Source organism: Thunnus albacares, chromosome 14 (assembly GCF_914725855.1).
Source record: "Thunnus albacares chromosome 14, fThuAlb1.1, whole genome shotgun sequence".
NCBI lineage: Eukaryota > Metazoa > Chordata > Actinopteri > Scombriformes > Scombridae > Thunnus > Thunnus albacares.
In genome coordinates, this window is record NC_058119.1 from 29,588,687 (window position 1) to 29,607,197 (window position 18,511).

Here is an 18,511-nt window from a genome sequence, read left to right on the forward strand (position 1 = left end):
AACAGCTTAAAATAACTGCAGAGATAGACAGGAGGCTCCAACATCACCATAAATCATCCCAAAGCTCATTTTCTTTGTTTTCTGGCCACGTTTAACATAAATATCCACCATCATAACAGTAAATAAATAACAGAAAACCACAAAATACACCTTTAGGCTGCTGCTTGACTTTGTTCTTCTGTAATAAAGTCGTGTCTTTTAGTGCTGACGATTCAAACACTCTGATGATGAACGATGTTTGACAACAGATGTGAAAGACGGCGAAGACTCAGCGCTGCTCTGTGAAGCTTTCAGCACAGAAGCAGATGTTATTTCATATTATGCAGGAATCAGCTCCGACTGGTCATGACTTGATTTATCTCAGTGTGATCCTGCAGTTTAACTGGTTCAGTCTGAAGCTGGAAGTTGATAAATGTGCAAATGTTTCCAGATTTAAAAGCCTCCGTTTGTGCCGTTGTAATAAACTCAATAAGCTTCAGTAAGACGGAGAAAACGAGAGAATTAGTCTCAGTCACTGTTAACCAAAAAAACAAGTAATGAAGGCTCTTTTTAACTTGTTCTCTGTGCTGAGCTTGATGGTGATTTTTTTTTTCTTTGATATAGTTTGATTGGTTGTCATGTACAGTTTAGAGTTTGTGCACCTTCAGTGAGTCCCTGCTGAGAGAGCAGCTGCTTCTGTAACAGTTTTACATCTTCAGATCAAACTGTGAAGATGAGAAACAACTAAACCAGCAACAAACACCGACGCTGCACAAAGAATAACTTACATATAATCAAATGTGTGTCAGTGAAGAATGTTTGCTTTATTTATTTTCCTAAATGTTGGAATTTTATGTGCAAAACAAATGTTAAAGTTTTCATATGTGAAATACATTAAAACCAGAGTAGTAAACAGACGTTTTAATAGTGATTATTGCAGATGAAAGGTTATAGGAGTTCATGTTGTTGTAGCACGTTGCATGCAAAGCATCAGCTGGCGCCATGATGATTTAATCAAATGTTTGTATTTATCTCATATCATAAATCTCAACTGTCAACTGTCTGTTTCCTTCACTGAAAAGAGTTTTTTTACAAACTCCCTGCAAAACTCTTTTTTCATTCATAAAAATTATACAAGAAAAGGGGCCAAAATAACGCTTTTTGTGGTTTTTTTTGTTATTTATATGCTGTTCTGATGCCTGCAAGTCAAAATTCAGGGCTTCAACCTGCTCTGAAAGCTTCCATTGCGACGTGTAAATATGGATTTAAGAAGTTGACATTTTGAGTAAAGAACAAGAGAAAGTTGTGAAATCCTGCGTCTATAGTTTATAGACAGTTTAACTGGAAATCATGCAGAGATATCCCAGTAGAGTCTCAGGATATAAATAAAGATCTGGAAATGTGCAGGAAATGTTTTGGGTACAAGTTAGTGCGAGTGCGAGTCGTGAGGAGATAAAAAGATCAACACTGAAACTTAAAAATCTAAATCGATAAACCAGTAAAACATCCAGAGAACACTCACCAAGACGTAGGTGTCGTGCTCGTGCTCGTGCTTCTTCCTGTGCATGGGGACGTCTGTGGAGGAACACAGACATCAGATACAGACGTCAACACGTGATGAAAACAGAGTACGAGCATGAAATGATACCGAATATACAGGAAGTTATACCAACAGGTGTTTCCAGTAGAGCTGCAACAAGTAGTCGATTAATAGATTAGTCTGTCAATAGACTATTTAAATAATCCAACAATCATTTTAGTCATTTTTTAAGCAAAAATGCCAAATTTTTGCTGCTTGTTGGTTCTCAAGTGTGAAGATTTGAAGCTTTCTTTTGTCATAAATGACAGTAAAGTGAATATCTTTGGATTCTGGATGACATTTGAAGGCGTCACCATGAAATTATAACAAGACAACTTTTCTGACACTTTATAACATGTCTCCTAGAGCAGCGCTGTGGTTCATTGATGTGTTCTAATATAATATTTGCATCACTGTGATGAAGTTTCTTGATTTGTCGGGTAATTCATTTACTGACATTCCTGTTTGTTTATTTCCTCTATTAACAGTTTCTCTTCTTTATATCACAATATATAAAAGCACATATATATATACTGTGATATTAGGCTTTATCCACATCACAGACAACATATCAAAACATAGCTAGTAAGATTTCTGGGAACTTTCATATCAACTCCAAATTATCCATCATATCAATATTACAGTTTATACCACACTTGAGCTTTAAAGGACGGTCTTAAAACAACAGTCAGGAGCCCAAATGAACTGTAATCATTCCTCCTGTTCATACTGACCATTAGAAGATTCCTTCATAATGACCTTACAATGGAAGTGATGGAGGACAAAATGTATTTAAAAGTTTATCTGAAGCTAATATGAAAATGAGTCAAATCAAGTAGATATCTTTCAACGTTACAGTCTTTTTAGTGCCAAAGTTCCTCTTTTTGTTACTTTACTTCCACCTGCAGCTCAACAGGGAAACACTGTCCGAGGAAACACAAAGAGGGAATTTGATGCTTAAAAAGACTGTAAATGTGTCAGATATCCACTGATATGACTAACTCAGACTGCTGAAGCTGAATAGAAGCTTCACACAGACTTTTAAATGACTGTGTGGACACACTGTGGATTTTGGCCTCCATCACTTTACAATGAAAGCACATTTGAAGGATCTTTTAATATCCAGTATGAACAGGAGGAATGATTACAGCGAGGAAAACCTCTTTCACTGTTCATATGGACACCTGACTGCTGGTTTAGGACAGAAGTTAGACGTTTGACAGCATCACATCTGCGTCCAATGTCGCTGAATTAGCTGTAAACACAAACATCATCTTTTAACAGCCGTTAAATACACTGCTGGTGTTTTTACTGTCATTATAATCCACTAACAAGGGAATACATACAAAAGTTGAGCTCGGAGAAACAGTTTGAATACGTGTTGTTAGCCGTTAGCCTGTTAGCATAACAAACCTGGATCGTTTATATTAATGACGTCCACAGACACCATGTCAGGTTTATCCAGCGGCCCCACTTTCCTCTCCGTCACCCCGGACGGCACCACGTCCGGCTTCTGGCCGAACTTTCTGGGATAAAAGTCCCCGACATTGTGGTAAGACAGACCCGCAGACGTGGACATCATTCCGTCCATCGCCATTTTGGACTTCCTGTACCCATCATCCCTTTTTTTCCCATATGTCTGCGCGGCGCATGCGTCAACCCACAGATCAGTACATCATCATCGAGAGAAAACACAGTGTAGTGAGACTGTCCAGATGATATAGACATCGAGCTTTTTTCCTCTTTGACAGCCAAAGTCCGCTGTATGGAAGACCATTACTGCCAAAAAACCAAAAAAGTTTAGAACTTATGAAAATTAAAACTACTGAGGATAGAATTATGAGATATTAAATGAAATTTGTGACATTTTAGGTCAACATTACAAGAGAGTAAGTCAAAAAAAATGACATATACTGAAATCTTTTCAGAATCAGGTTTATTATCAAGTAGGTTTGCACATACAGGCCTTGGCGTTGTTGTGTATAACAGTCAAAATAGACACAAAATTAAGTAGTCCTAAATAATATTTAAAAAGAAAGAGATTTGCAATAAAAAAAAAAAAGTAAAATATATTCTCAGTGTGAAGAGCTGCTACAGGTTTAATTTTTAAATTGAAGAGAATGAAATGAAACGTATACAATATTGACCAACAGTCTGTGTGTCCTGACACAAGAAACACACAAAAAGAAAAACATAATTCCAAGTATAAATGCCAAAATATGCACAAAATTAAGTAATCCTAAATAATATTTAAAAAGAAAGAGATTTACAATAAAAAAAAAATATATATATATATATATTCTCAGTGTGAAGAGCTGCTAAAGGTTTAATTTTTAAATTGAAGAGAATGAAATGAAACATATACAATCTTGTCCTGACACAAGAAACACACAAAAAGAAAAACACAGTTCCAAGTATAAATGCCACAATATGAGCAACAGAACAGATAAACAAAAGAGGACAAAAGATAAAACCGAGGTTGACTCAGTTTTACAAACACAATCATACCGCATATTTTACTTCCATATATTTAAGAGACTTAAAGTTAATTTTAAAATGGTATAAAACATGACTGAACATTGAAAAAAAAGATCGACACATACAACAGTATATCACTGTTTGTCATCATCAGGTTATTATGAATTCTATATTCTGATCCTTTAAAATGAATTCAAACTTCCACTTTTCTTGAGAAATATTTGGAACAAACACATCTGTAATGACAGTCATATAGACAGGTGACAAATTAAAAGAAAAACCAACACAAAGTGTCTTAGTAAGGTGTTGGGACAGCTTCAATGCTCCTTGGCATTGATTCTACAGTCTCTGGACTCTACTGGAGGGATGAACATCATTCTTCATAAAGATATTCCCTCATCTGGTGTTTTGATGATGGTGGTAGAGAACGCTGTCTAACACGTCAGTCCAAAATCTCAAATAGGAGTTCAACTGGGTTGAGATCTGGTGACTGTGAAGGTCACAGTATATGATTCACATACTTATGAAACCATTCAGTGAGCCCTCGTGTCCTGTGAACTGGGTCATTGTCATCCTGGAAGAGACCGATACCATCAGATCATGTTTCATCATAGGATAAAGGTGATCAATCAGCACAACTTTGTATTGATTGGCAGTGAACTTCCCTTTAAGGGGACAAGTGTACCGAACCATGCCAGCAGACCCCCTCACTGTAGGGGTCAAACATTCAGACCTGGACCAGTATTTCCTTTAATTTGTCACCCGCCTGTAAATATATAATAAAAAACTAAAAAGTCATTAGTTTAAATGAAAGCCCATCGAGTGGTTCATCCAATCAGGTGTAGTTTTGACACATCTGTCAATCTTCTGACGACAGGCCTTTTGTCACTGCGAACAAGCATAAATTTAATCATATCAGAAGTTAAAAAGTAAAATGTTTAAATGTGACTGTGCGTGCAGAGAGTGAAGGCGATGTTCAGAAAGTCAGGAGGAGGAGTCAGCGGGGTATCATTCATGTAATCAAAGAGTATGGGAGAAAGAAGCAAAAGCGTGACGGATTAAAGCGTGAAAATGTGTGCATTATGTCTGGGGCCCTACAGAACCCAGAGTGTGTTTGTGTGTGTGTGTGTGTGTGTGTGTGTGTGTGTGTGTGGTGACAAACTCTTTGATACGATTTTGTGTGTGTGTGTGTGTGTGTGTGTGTTCATGCACATTTCGGTTAAAGTTGAGTGTGCGTGCGTGTCTGTGTGGAATACTGTATGCGGTTGCCCATTTGTATGGTGAGTGAAGGGAGATTTCTTTGCATGCAACTGTTTGTCAAGTGTCACTCTGAGGCCCCCAAGCTGAGCGGGGCCTCATGCGATTGACACTGTGATGTAAAGAGAGAGAGAGAAAGGAGTGATATCTGAGGACAAAGAGTAGCAGAAGAAGAGAGAGAGAGAAAAAAAAGGGGGAAACAAAGATTGTAAAATTGTAAACTTATGCACAAGAAGAGACATGAAAAAGGGAATAAGAGAAAGTCAGACAGACAGACAGATTTTTTTTTTTTGTTTTGTGGAGGAAGTGGTGCAGACTGAAGGGTAATAGTACATGTAATTTCTCCATCTGGTTTGCAGCCCTGAACGGCCTCTGGATCTGTTTCCTGCCACACATGTTAACCCTCAAATAAATGCCCCATGTGCAACATGAGCATTTACAATAATACTGCTGATAAATGCAGCGCAGTGTTAAGGTTTGTGGAAGAAAAGTGCAGCTTGTAAATATGCCAGAAACATCTGGCTCCGTCGTCAAATCTCGACGTTGGATAATAGCACCAACGCACCAATCAAGCTATAAACGGAGAAGTGAAGCGGCTCGTTGTGGTGTGTCAGAAAATCCAATGAAAAGTGTTTGGTAACGTTTTACATTCCCGGAGACGAGGAGAGCAGCAGGTGAGCCAACTGTTAATCAGAACTGTCAATCAACACTCACATGACAGACATTAAAGCTACTGTAAGTCTTCAAATCATATTAATGGAGCAATAATTTCCCAAATGACCTTCAGCACACTTATTAGAGGGTCTGAATTTAGAGGTCGAGACCATAATGACTCCTTGGGAAAAATGATTGACTTAATATCTCTAGAGAGAAGTTGAGGCTTTTTGAATGGGAGTCTGTTGGAGCAGCTAGCGGCTGTCGAGGTGTGGAGGCTGCCGGTTGGTTTGCATCAGCGGTCACTTAATAAAACTTTGCCAAAATGAAGCACACATGCTGGAATGTATGAATGAAGTTCCTTATTATGTCATGCACATGAAGTTTTTCTATTCTATGTTTCTAACACTCATTTATTTGTTGAGTTTAGAAAAGAACTTCACAACTTCTGCTCAGTTAGGACTCATAACACTTTTGAACGCTAACTTTAACCCTTTCATGCATAGCGGTCACTACAGCAGACAGCTGTTCAAAAGTCGTTTTCTTATTTATGCATGGGGGTTTCAATGGTATAGTTGCACATCAGCCACCACAGTGGACTCTAGTGTGTCATCCCATACACTGCCGCCATCCATTGGCCAGCCTTTGTAAGTGCAATACAAGTTTGTCAAAAACAAGATGGCCGCCTGCCGGACGGAAATGCTCCACAGCTCAGGAATATCTTGCCAATCCTTCTATAGTAACAGACCCTTGCAGGTAAATAAAATTTTGTAACATCAAGTAACAACTAAGGAGTAATACAGTTGTTAAAATTTCCAAGTATTGATTTTATGTTGGGAGAAAATGACAATTAATCATCTGTCCACTCAGTTGGACAAACTCTGTGAAAAATGCGTGTTTAAAAAAAATGAAGTTCAAATATTTTTTTTCATGCCTAAAGAGGAATAAAAACACTCCTGACTGAGGTTATCATAATTCATGCATGAAAGGGTTAAAGTTTCTACTTTTATCACATTAAAGGAATCTGCACCTGATTTCTTGAGACCGTCCTCCAAGAAAAACGACACAACAGGTCGTAATGTCAGTCTCCCAAAAACGACGTATAGTTAGTTTGAGTGACAGATGTCGTCTAGCGGTCGTAGTAATTGTGAGCAGTGGGGCAGGTCAGATGACATATATATATGTGGACAGATTTCCTCATTCAGAGGAGGAGGGTGGATGGAGGCTTTAACCCAACAGTGGACTTTGCTGCAGGGGAGTGGTTCAATGACTCATGATAATAATAATAATAACAAGAGGAAGACAAACAGCGCAACGACATGTAAACGAGCCAGAAGTCAGAGCTGGCAGCCACTAAAACAACAGAAATCCTCCTCGCGTCTCACCCTGCAGCTCTTTAATTCTCTGACTGTCTGTTCCTGCACTTATCAGCTGCTAAAATCTTGTTTTAAAACATTAAATCACGGCATAACCGGAGCCGTTACCGAACCTGTCTGACCGCTGCTCTGCTCTGCTGCGGACAGCTTCAGCTGACAGACAAGGACAGACGGTTTCAGCGGTGCTCCGGTTACACTGTTAGAGTTGAAGAGCTTCAGGGTGAGACGCGAGAAAGATTTCTGTTGTTTTTGTGGCTGCCGGCAGCTTTTCTTCCTCCAGCAGGCCACCGGCGCTGTAGCCGCTGTTAGCATCCTGAAGCTAAAACTGTCTTTCTCGATCAGCATATATATGAAAATGAGCGCGTGGGGCTGGAGCAGGTGGACGTTATCATTCCACCATTTACATAAATTTCATGACAGTCGACTCGACGTCAGCATCGTTCCCGCCTTTTCAGGGCTGATTTTAAACAGCAGATGACGGGTTGAGCCCATTTTCAACCCATGAAATGCAGATTTTTTTTTTATTAATTTGGTGTCAGTGTCAATATTAACACCAGCATTGATGTGTTTCGACACAGTACAGTCATATAATGTAGTCAACAGCTCAAAAAAACGCATTTTAATGTGCAGTAATCAGGACTCAAGACGTTGAAGTGAGAATAGAAATTTTAAAACGAGCGTTCACCAGAAATTACAACCCCTGAATAATTAGAAAAATATTACTTTGTTACAAAATTCACATCCTTTCATATCTTAAAATACGCTTTAATTTTAAAAATGACCCTAATGCATCTATTTTATGGCACATGCGCAGTGTTTTCAAGGATATCAAACATTAACAGAGGAAAACGCACACTATATAACAGCAGCTGAACGAACATCTGTCAGTGTCTGTGGTGACAGATATTTCCTGTTTAGTTTAGGAAAGGGTCTGTGTTTAATTAACCTCCTGGCACTTATTTATATACCTCCTTCCCTGCAAGTACTCCACACTTACATAAGTGCAACAGTAAATCACTGGGGTACCCCTTTGAATAGGTGAGGAGTTGGGAAAATATTTCAGTCTGCCATTTCTTTTTTCATCATCCTGGTAGGGAAGTAACAGAGCGCACACTTACACAACAGGAACCTGCAGTGAATAAACTGAGGAACTGGCAACCGCTGCTTCTGTAAATGCCCACACGTGTGACCCTGAGCTACACAAAGAACTTTACAGGACTATATTATATAATATAACTAGTCTTCTTCTATCTAGGTTATTTTTTATTTTATGTTTATTTGTATAGGGACAATATATTATGAACTAATGCCACATACCACAGCATTTATAGCCTAAGCTAGTTTGCACAGCAACAATACATATACTTGTACATACAGTACTGTGCAAAAGTTTTAGGCACTTTAGATGTTTAGATTCTTCTCTATAATGTAACACCATCAGGGAGGCGTCTGATCATCTGCAGCATGACAACGAGCCCTAAACATCCAGCCAGAGTCATAAAGAACTATCTTCAGTCTCTGATCTGAACATCATGGAGTCAGTCTGGGATTAACATGAAGAGACAGAAGCAGCAGAAGAAGAACTGTGGCGACTTCTCCAAGATGCAGGAACAACCAACCTGCCGAGTAGGGGTGTGCCTGAATACAAAGATGTTATTCGGCAAAGCACAAATAGTGGGGGGGGTTTTTTATGAATATTTGTTTCATACAAATATTTTAAAAATTATTTGTTTTCAGGAAGAAAAAAAAACATGTTAAATACCAGCGCACAGGTCGGTTACATCACTATCTCAGTGTCTCTCCTCTGCTCCGCTGTTACGTCTATCAGCAGGTTTCAGTGAGGGGAGTCACATCCACCTGCAACATGACGCATATTTCCTTATTTGGACATCACTCCCAGAGTTGGGGGTGTTCCCTAGAGATAAAGCTGAACTACTGACACACATGAAGCGAGCAATTCATGAACACTTATTGTAACACTTTAATTTTCTAAAATTAAAACTGTAATAAAAACAAAAACAGGATTTTTAAGCCTCTTTCCACTTTTATACGAATACAAATACAAATACAGATACAAATACTGGGCTCTCTGCACATCCTTACTGCCAAGTACCTGAAACACTGCTGCTGTTTTAAAGGCAAAGCTGCTCACAGCAAATATTGATTTACTTCAGGTTTCTGCAGTTTACTCAACTTTGGCTCAAGAAGATTATTATTTTAAGTTTTTTTTTTTTCATTTAGCGTCTTTGGAAGAAATCCTCCGCAGAAGATGGAGATGGATTGGTCACACTCCTCGCAAGCCTGCATCCAGCATCCAGCATCACAAGACGTGCCCTCTTTTAGAATCCACAAGGGAAAAGGAGGCAGACCAAGAAACACCTGGCGCTGTGACCTGGAGGCAGACATGAAGAGAACTGGCCATACATGAGGACAGCTGGAGAAATTGGCCCAGGACCGGGATGCCTGGAGAGCCTTTGTTGGCAGCCTTTGCCCAAAGTGTGGTCACAGGCTTTAAGGAACTGATGAATAAGAACTATTCATGGCATTATTTTTGTAAGCATCCTCACTTTACTTACTTTTACTCAACCAGAAAGTACATACAGTACAGCGCAAAACACAAACTATTCACAAACAAAGATACCATCAAAGTTTCATAAAATAACAAACCGCAGATCACTCATGACTACACCACTGATCCCTCTTTTAAAAAAACTGCGTCAATTTGAGTTTAAAATGATCCAAGTCAGGATCCGTATTGAGTTCTGCGGGTAAATAGTTCCACATGTTGATCCTCGGAACAGAAAAAGACGTCTGTCCAAGTGAGGATTTACAGAAGGACACTTTTTTCATTTTTTCCAGAGCAAGAAAATCTGAGAGGTACCAGCACCTGAGGAGCCTGGTGTTTTAGACATTTATAGATGATGAAAATGATCAAAACTTAACATATTTAGCTTCTTAACCCTCATCCTACCAACATATTTAACATATAAGGAGTGGAATCAGTAAGGCCCCAAGAATAAACTACTGTAAGAAACGACCATCATAGTAAAACTGTTATTTCTTCTATAAGAGTTAGTAGTTATGTAATTAATATAACTCATATTATATTATTACGTATATGCTCTCTGTATATTATAATGTATTATTATTATTTTAGGAAAGTTACAGTTAATTTGCCTGTTGTGTAAAATGAAAATATATACGTTTCTTTAACATAAACGGCAGCTTTTATCCCAAATGTTTGCGCAAAGCCTTCAAAATAACTGACAGAGTGCCCCAAACCTCCTGATAGTGTGTGATACTTTAAATTAGGCAAACATGAACTCAATAAATATTTCCATCTATTAAAACTGTGTGGGCAGAACTGGGTGCTTTTGACTTCAGAGTCCCTAAAGCCCCAAGAATAAACTACTGTAAGAAACGACCATCATAGTAAAACTGTTCTATAATAGTTAGTAGTTATGTAATTAATATAACGTATATTATATTATTACGTATATGCTCTCCATATATTATAATGTATTATTATTATTTTAAGAAAGTTACAGTTAATTTTCCTATTGTGTAAAATGAAAATATATACGTTTCTTTAACACAAACGGCAGCTTTTACCCCAAATACAATTTTTCTGCAAAGCCTTCAAAATGACTGACAGAGTGCCTCCTGATAGTGTGTGATACTTAAAATTAGGCAAATATGAACTCAATAAATATTTCCATCTATTAAAACTGTGTGGGCAGAACTGGGTGCTTTTGATTTTGGAGTCCCCGAGGCTCCAAGAATAAACTACTGTAAGAAATTACCATCATAGTAAAACTGCTCTATAATAGTTAGTAGTTATGTAATTAATATCATCTGGAAAAAAAACAAACCTATTATTATTATTTTAGGAAAGTTACAGTTAATTTGCCCATTGTATAAAATGAAAATATATACGTTTCTTTAATGCAAACGGCAGCTTTTGCCCCAAATACAATTTTTTCACAAAGCCTTCAAAATGACTGACAGAGTGCCTCCTGATAGTGGGTGATACTTTAAATGAGACAAACATGAACTCAATAAATATTTCCATCTATTAAAACTGCGTGGGCAGAACTGGTTGCTTTTGACTGGGATCCATTAGGACCCCAATACATCGATATATATTGTTAAAAAGCACCAATTAAAACAGAAAACCATGATAAAGCTGCTTGTGACCAACATGTAAGTCACTATATGTACGTAAGTTTGCTTTTGCAGCATTTTTAACACACTTCTAAAAATTTGAGGTGGGACTCAAACATTATATGGCGACATATTTTACTTCCTTTTTGCAGTGTGTGTTTGTATAAGAGAGGAAAAGAGAGCGATGGGGAGGGGGTGGGTAGGTGGGTGGGTAGGTGGGGGGGGGGGGGGGGGGGGGGGTTCTGCAGTCAGCCTGTCAGCAGTTACCTCCCATCTGGTGAACATTGTACAGGCATCTCCAAGCAGTCACACACACATTTTCATGCATGTGTGTGTGTGTGTGTGTGTGTGTGTGTGTGTGTGTGTGGAGGAGGAGGTGCCTGAGCCTCCACCTCCTTTTACTACTACTACACACACACCCTTTCTCTCTCTCTCTCTCTCTCTCTCTCTCTCTCTCTCTCTCTCTCTCTCTCTCTTTCTCAGTGCTGCTCGCTCACTCGCTCGCAGGGCAGCAGCAGATGGACGCTCAGCTGCACAGAAAGCAGCTCAGCTTCTCATTTCTCCCTGCTACACTCTTTATAACTTTTTTTTGTGTGTGTGTGTGTGTGTGTAAACAATAGTTGCTCTCGAGTTTTTTTGTGTGTGTTCGATTAACTGTGAAAAGACATTTGAACTGTATCAGGATGAACACCAACGCCATCCTCGCCAAGATGCAGTCCAGGATGCAGATGGCAAAAGAAATCAGTGATGAGGAGAAGTTGTACAGATACGACGGGGTGTTGTACCCGCGCCTCATGTGCCCCGAGGATCATTTAAAGGCTCTGGAGGGCATCACGGCCCGCGAGGATGACATCATGCTGGTGGCTTATCCAAAATGTGGTGAGTGATTACGATCCAGATAAAATGTATTCGTGAAGAGAAGCAGCTGTTCAGCCAAGAAAGAAACGACACGTAACGTGTTATGTGAATAAGTGATAAAGTTTTCAAAGGGTCAGGGACATCTGATCCTTCTGCTGTGACCTCTGACCTTTGACCACCCCTCTGCTATCACTGGCTGCTTGTAATGTTAATGATTGCAAAAACTGGTGAAAGTGAAGCTTGTTTGAAACTGGAAGTCACCTCAGAGTTCACCAACTAATAACTGAAATATAATAACTATAAAATATAGAAACCGCAATAAATCACCAATCAAATCATGTTTTCTATAATTATTAGTAGATTTAAGTAATAAATAACATTAAAAATGATGATAATGACTAATTCTGCCATAAATAAATATCCTCATAAATACTTTTAAAACTTTGTCTCAGCCGTCTTTCCTACATAGTTTTTCTTTTTTAAAGGACGAGTTCACAGTTTTTCAAGTGTGTCTTAAAACAACAGACATACTGACCATTAGAAGATCCCTTCATAATGACCTTACAATGGAAGTGATGGGGGACAAAATCCACAGTCCTCCTTCTGTGCAAAAATGTATTTAAAAGTTTATCTGAAGCTAATATGAAGCTTCAGCATCCAAATGAGTCAAATCAAGTAGATATCTTTCAACGTTACAGTCTTTTTAGTGCCAAAGTCCCTCTTTTTGTTACTATACTTCCACCTGCAGCTCAACAGGGAAACACTGTCCGAGGAAACACAAAGAGGAGAATTTGATGCTAAAAAAAGACTGTAAATGTGTCAGATATCCACTTGATATGACTAACTCAGACTGATGAAGCTGAATAGAAGCTTCACACAGACTTTTAAATGACTGTGTGGACACACTGTGGATTTTATCCTCCATCATTTACATTGAAAGCACATTTGAAGGATCTTTTAATATCCAGTATGAACAGGAGGAATGATTACAGCGAGGAAAAACCTCTTTCACTGCTCATACGGACACCTGACTGCTGGTTTGAAAAATTGTGAACTGATCCTTTAATGCATTTGATCGTTAGGTTAAGTTATTCAACCCCTCTGATCAATAACTCTGTTGCTCCACCACCAAAGAAAATATTTAACTAAAGTTTGCAACAAGGGCAGTAAATCTTTAAAATGAACATATACATACATACATACAACCCACCATCATGACACGCTGCATGTGGAGGGCAGAAAGTCATTTACTGATTTATCAGGTTAGTGATTAAAGTTATTCACCACTTCACAAGAAAAGGAAACTAAATATAAACTAGATGCTTTTAACATTTTGGGCAAATTTATTTACTTTACTATATTTCAATAAATGAGATGCTTAAAGCCGTAGATGTAAAACAGTAGATGTGTGACGTGTCACAGTGACTCGCCGTACGGCAGCCATCTTGACCTGAGTCCAGTTTTAAACTTGCTGTAATTAGAATATGTGGTGAAAGAGATTCATGTTGTTTTTATAATCCTTGTATTTTTTTCTACCAAAAACACTAAATACTGATTTTTTTATTCAACATAAAGACAACTGTTGAAGAAGAACAAATCATGCTTTCAGTCATGAAGATAATTTCATTATTGTGCATTTATATTGCAGACAGTGATGTCATTTTTTTTAATGTAAGAACTGTGTTTGTTATTCTGGATGGTTACTATACTAAACTAATCAATATCTTTTATGTAGAAATAGATTCAGTATTATGGCCTAAACTGGCAGGTAATTACAATCAGTAACACAAGAGAGAAACACACCAACTGTAATATGTTAATATATTTATTAATGTCTCTCTCTCTTACACACACACACACACACACACACACACACATTAACTCACTTTCTTTCGTCTTTTATTCTTTTATTCTTTTTTCTCGGGTAACGTGGGGTTCATTCAGATGATGAGAGCTTGAAGAACCTTGTTAACTGTAAATGAGGATTTTTTTTTTGTTGATAAAGTGATTTTGCTCCCGATCGTCTCGTCACAATTGTCTTTTTTTCTCGTCACGATGTACGAACATTAAATTTACGACGCAGGAATTTTTGCAAAATTGCAAACTTGATCTGAACTGTTTCTCCGGACTGGATCACTTCACCTGATCAAGATGATTTTTTATTTGCTTTACTGAAAGGAAAACTGTGTAAAGGCAAGAGCTAAGCTGACAGCAGGTGATGTTAATATATGATGACTGATGGCAGGACTTGGCAGGATGTGGTTAGCTTAGCTTAGCATAAAGACTACAAACAGAGGGAAACAGCTAGCCTGCTTCTGTCCAAAAACAACACGCTGCGTCCCGGTTGTGTAATTCATACACAAACAGAAAAGTAAAAGTGGTTTCAGAGGTAGTATTTCTTGTTTGTGCAGCTTCCTGAAGTCTTGTCATCACAGTGAGGCTGTTTGTTCGGTAACATCGTGCCTGAACAGGCTAAAACCAAAAACCTGCCGCGTTCACCGACCGCATCCGTCAGCTGCTGTCATACATGGAGACACGTGTCTGAAAACACTCAGAGAGGAGCTGAAGAGATATTTAAAACATTAAAACCCGTCTGTTTAGTCTTTATTATCATCATTATTACTTATTTTATTCTATTTTATTTTATTTTATTAGTAGTTTTAAAGGTATTCTTGTGTGCATTAGTCTCCAAATCCTTATTTACCGTCCTGTAAATCACTTTCAGAGCACTTTGAATTACATTTGTTTTGTATGAAAGGTGCTATATCAATAAAGATTGATTGATTGATCGAAGCCTGTTGCAAGAAATGTTGGCATCTTGTTCGAGTCTAACTTAAAATTAGAGCAGCACGTTACAAAACTTGCTTTTATCAGTTAAGAAACGTCGCCAGAATTCGACTTTTTTCAAAGTTTTAAAGATAAAGAAACCATTTTACATGTTTTTATCTCATCACGCCTGGATTACTGTAACAATCTACCTAAATAATAAGACTGTAGAGCTGCTACAGACAGTACAGAACTCAGCTGTCAGGCTTTTTAAACAGATTTGAACACATCATGCTGGTTTTAGCCTCTTTGCACTGGTTTCCAGTATGTTTTAGAATTAATTTCAAGGTTCTTTTAATTACTTACAAGGCACTGAATGTTCTGACTCCTCGTTATGTCTCACACAGAGAATGTTCACAGGCCTGCAGGGTTAATGGTTTTGGTTTATTTATTATAATGTACACACTCACGCTCAGTGGGGGGGGGGTTTGTCAGTTTCTAAGCTGTGGTTGATCAGTACCATCTGAAAGCTCTGTTCTTCAACACTCCTCCTTCTGTTCCTCCTTCTGTTGAAGAAATCTTTTCCACAGAGTCCAGAGTCTTCCTCTGAACGCTCGCCTGCTGCTCAGCGGGACTTTTCTTCTTCTTCTTCAGCCTCGTTAGGATTCAGGATTCGTCCTCGTTCTCCTTGATCTCGACGTTCACGGCGGCGGCGTCGTTCAGTTCTTTGGTTTATTGTCTCCACTTCCTGAATCGTCTGCTGCAGGTTGTCACTTTCCTCCTGAGCATCGTCTTGCAGGTTGTCTAGTTTGACCTCCGGCACCTTTGTCTCATAGAGGTGAAGCAGATAATCATATGAGCTGTGCACGCACTCCTGCTCAGATCAGATCCATTGTCTGCAATATCAGATCGTTTGTCTCCTGATTCTCTGATCGCAGGTTCTGCAGGTATTGACATACTTCAGCACCTTTTTACCTGCTTCACCTGCTTATCTGCTGTATTTTACGTTTCAGCAGGGTTACTTCTTGCTGCTCCGTCTTCTGTTTGTTTGGTGGAACAAACGCCGTCGTTCTCGTGGCCGCTCATAAGTTTACACATCAAAGCACATTAAGGAGTGACTTAAATCGAGAGCATCAGGAGGTTTTGAGTGGAGAGTTTGAAGTTTAATGTGCGGTTAAATATTTGTGTTTAGAGTTTTTGAGACATGGAAAACAGTCCTACAGTGAAAATTATAACAGCTTTTAGCTTTTGCTTTACAATCTCCGCCAGGTCGGTGGTCCCTCCCCTTCCCGCTTTTAATTTTAGAAAATTAAAGTGTTACAATAAGTGTTCATGAAGTGTTCCCTTTGGAGCACTTCACTTGTGTCAGTAGCTCAGCTTTATCTCCGGGAGTGATGCTCAAATTAGGAAATGTGCGTCATGTAGCAGGTGGATGTGACTCCCCTCGTTGAGACCTGCTGACAGACGTCACAGCGGAGCAGAGGAGGGACACTGAGATAGTGATGTAACCGACCTGTGTGCTGGTATTTAACATGTTTTTCTTCCCGAAAACAAATAATTTTTAAATATTTGTATGAAACAAATATTCGTTAAAAAAAACTCACTATTTGTGCTTTGACAAATAACATATTTGTATTTGGGCACATCCCTAGTACATACTATATGCACTACTATAAACACACTTGTTGTAAATACAGAAGACAGTGAATCGAGACACAGCAAAATCTATTTTCTCCCAACTTCCTTTTTTTTTTCTCCCTAATTTCCATTTGTGTTGGTGAGCTGTTGCACGTACCACAAAACAAATTACTCTTTACCTTCAACCAAACTTCCTTACAGGCAAACTTGAAACGGATGCTGTATATAATCCATTACAGTCAACGTTTAGTCACCTTTATTTTGTAATATTTTTTCCATCATTAATGTTATTAATATTATGCTTTCTGGTATACAGTAATATCTTAATACTATTTTGTAGGATATATTTTTTGTACTTGTAAGACATGATGTATTAGAAATATGTTGTGTATTTGTTTGATCTGCACGTTTTGTATTTGCAAAACAAAATGCATTAGTTTGTTAATGGTGTTTTGTATTTACAAACCACACTGTGTTTGTTAGTGAAAAAAACATGTTTTGTTTGTTTGTTAAGTTTTGGCAGGAAATGAGCTCCATATTTTTTTACAATATTTCAGTTTTTGTATGGATGCAGATACCTGCACAGACACCTGCAGGACTTCTGGGTCCTTCCGTGCATAAATTTGCACTAATTCCTCCCTGAATATGGTGATTATTTATTGATACTTAAAGCAGCGTGTAACACACCTTTAACCTCTTTCTCACAAAGTGTTGGCAGAGCGGTGTGTACGAGAAGAAAAGGAGCGGCATTCCCGCTGTCGTCACGGTGCATTCGAGGAATGTGACATGTTTTCTTTTGAGTGTGGGGGGGGGGGGGGGGAGGGGGGGGGGGGGGGGGGGAGTGTTTACTTTTGAAAGGCTTTTGCACGCCAGCTCACCAGTGGAGAAACGACGCAAAGACAGACGAGTTAATCACCTTTTTGGAGGAATGTTAGATCAGATCGCTCACACACCCCTTCTCACATCTCCATACAACGGGGGCCCGTTTGGACCGGGGCCCGCACAGACCTATTTATCTCTGACTGTACATGCTCTCCATCAGTCTGGCCAATGACAGGCTTCTTTTTAAACGTCTGAACGTCCCCCCTTTTGATGTTAGAGGCAGTTAAATCAGAGTTGCACAGCAGACTGCAGACACAGATAATGGCTTCCTGACGTCTCTGTGATTTATGGGGGAGATAGTGGAGGATTAACCCGACCTTCACCACAACACGCTCATATTTACGGTCTGCTGCAGTTTACTGCCCCCTAATATTTTTCCCCCCCGCGCTGGATTCCACATGTGTTGCACTAACGTGGCTCTGAGGCCAGGTTTTCATGGCTGGTTGCCATTTTTAAATCATAAAATGATTATTAAGTAAATCCAGCAATTAGTCAGTTGTCGTTTTCAAGGGGAGCTTTAATTGTATCGTACAGAAATGAAATATCTCTATTTTAAACTTCTTTTGCTTTACCTGTTTTTAAAGGGAAGCCAAGTTTATTTCTATATCTTCTTTCAAAAAGCAAGATATTTCAAAGTGCTTAACATAAAACACAAAAGGAATAAAGACAAGACATTAAAGCATTTGGTTCTCATAAACTACTTGCTGGGCAATAAAATAAGTAAAATCATAGAATCTGTGGTTATAGTACATAACCAGCGTTGTGTCCATTACTCCCACATTGAGAAAATATGTCAACAGTTATATCAAGATTGGGTTTTATTGAGAACAACGATGGGACCGAAATGCGTCATGTGTCTTCAGGTGCTAGCTAACGAAGC

At 38.7% G+C, this 18,511-nt stretch overlaps 2 protein-coding genes across 2 annotated transcripts in view; one reads left to right on the top strand and one right to left on the bottom strand.

The window, feature by feature from the left end:
• slc30a6 (solute carrier family 30 member 6) overlaps window positions 1-3,187 on the bottom strand; it is a 64,016-nt gene extending 60,829 nt beyond the window's left edge. Inside the window, exons 1-2 of the mRNA XM_044372188.1 lie at window positions 2,972-3,187; window positions 1,502-1,554 (exon numbers count right to left, since the gene is read on the bottom strand). Of these exons, the coding sequence (XP_044228123.1) occupies window positions 1,502-1,554; window positions 2,972-3,155 (237 nt within the window). The 5' untranslated portion in view covers window positions 3,156-3,187. The remainder of the gene's footprint in view (window positions 1-1,501; window positions 1,555-2,971) is intronic.
• Window positions 3,188-12,019: 8,832 nt separating this feature from the next.
• The window catches only part of sult6b1 (sulfotransferase family, cytosolic, 6b, member 1), a 33,613-nt gene continuing 27,121 nt past the window's right edge, over window positions 12,020-18,511 (top strand). The window contains exon 1 of the mRNA XM_044372240.1: window positions 12,020-12,366. Coding sequence (XP_044228175.1) covers window positions 12,171-12,366 — 196 coding nt within the window. The 5' untranslated portion in view covers window positions 12,020-12,170. The remainder of the gene's footprint in view (window positions 12,367-18,511) is intronic.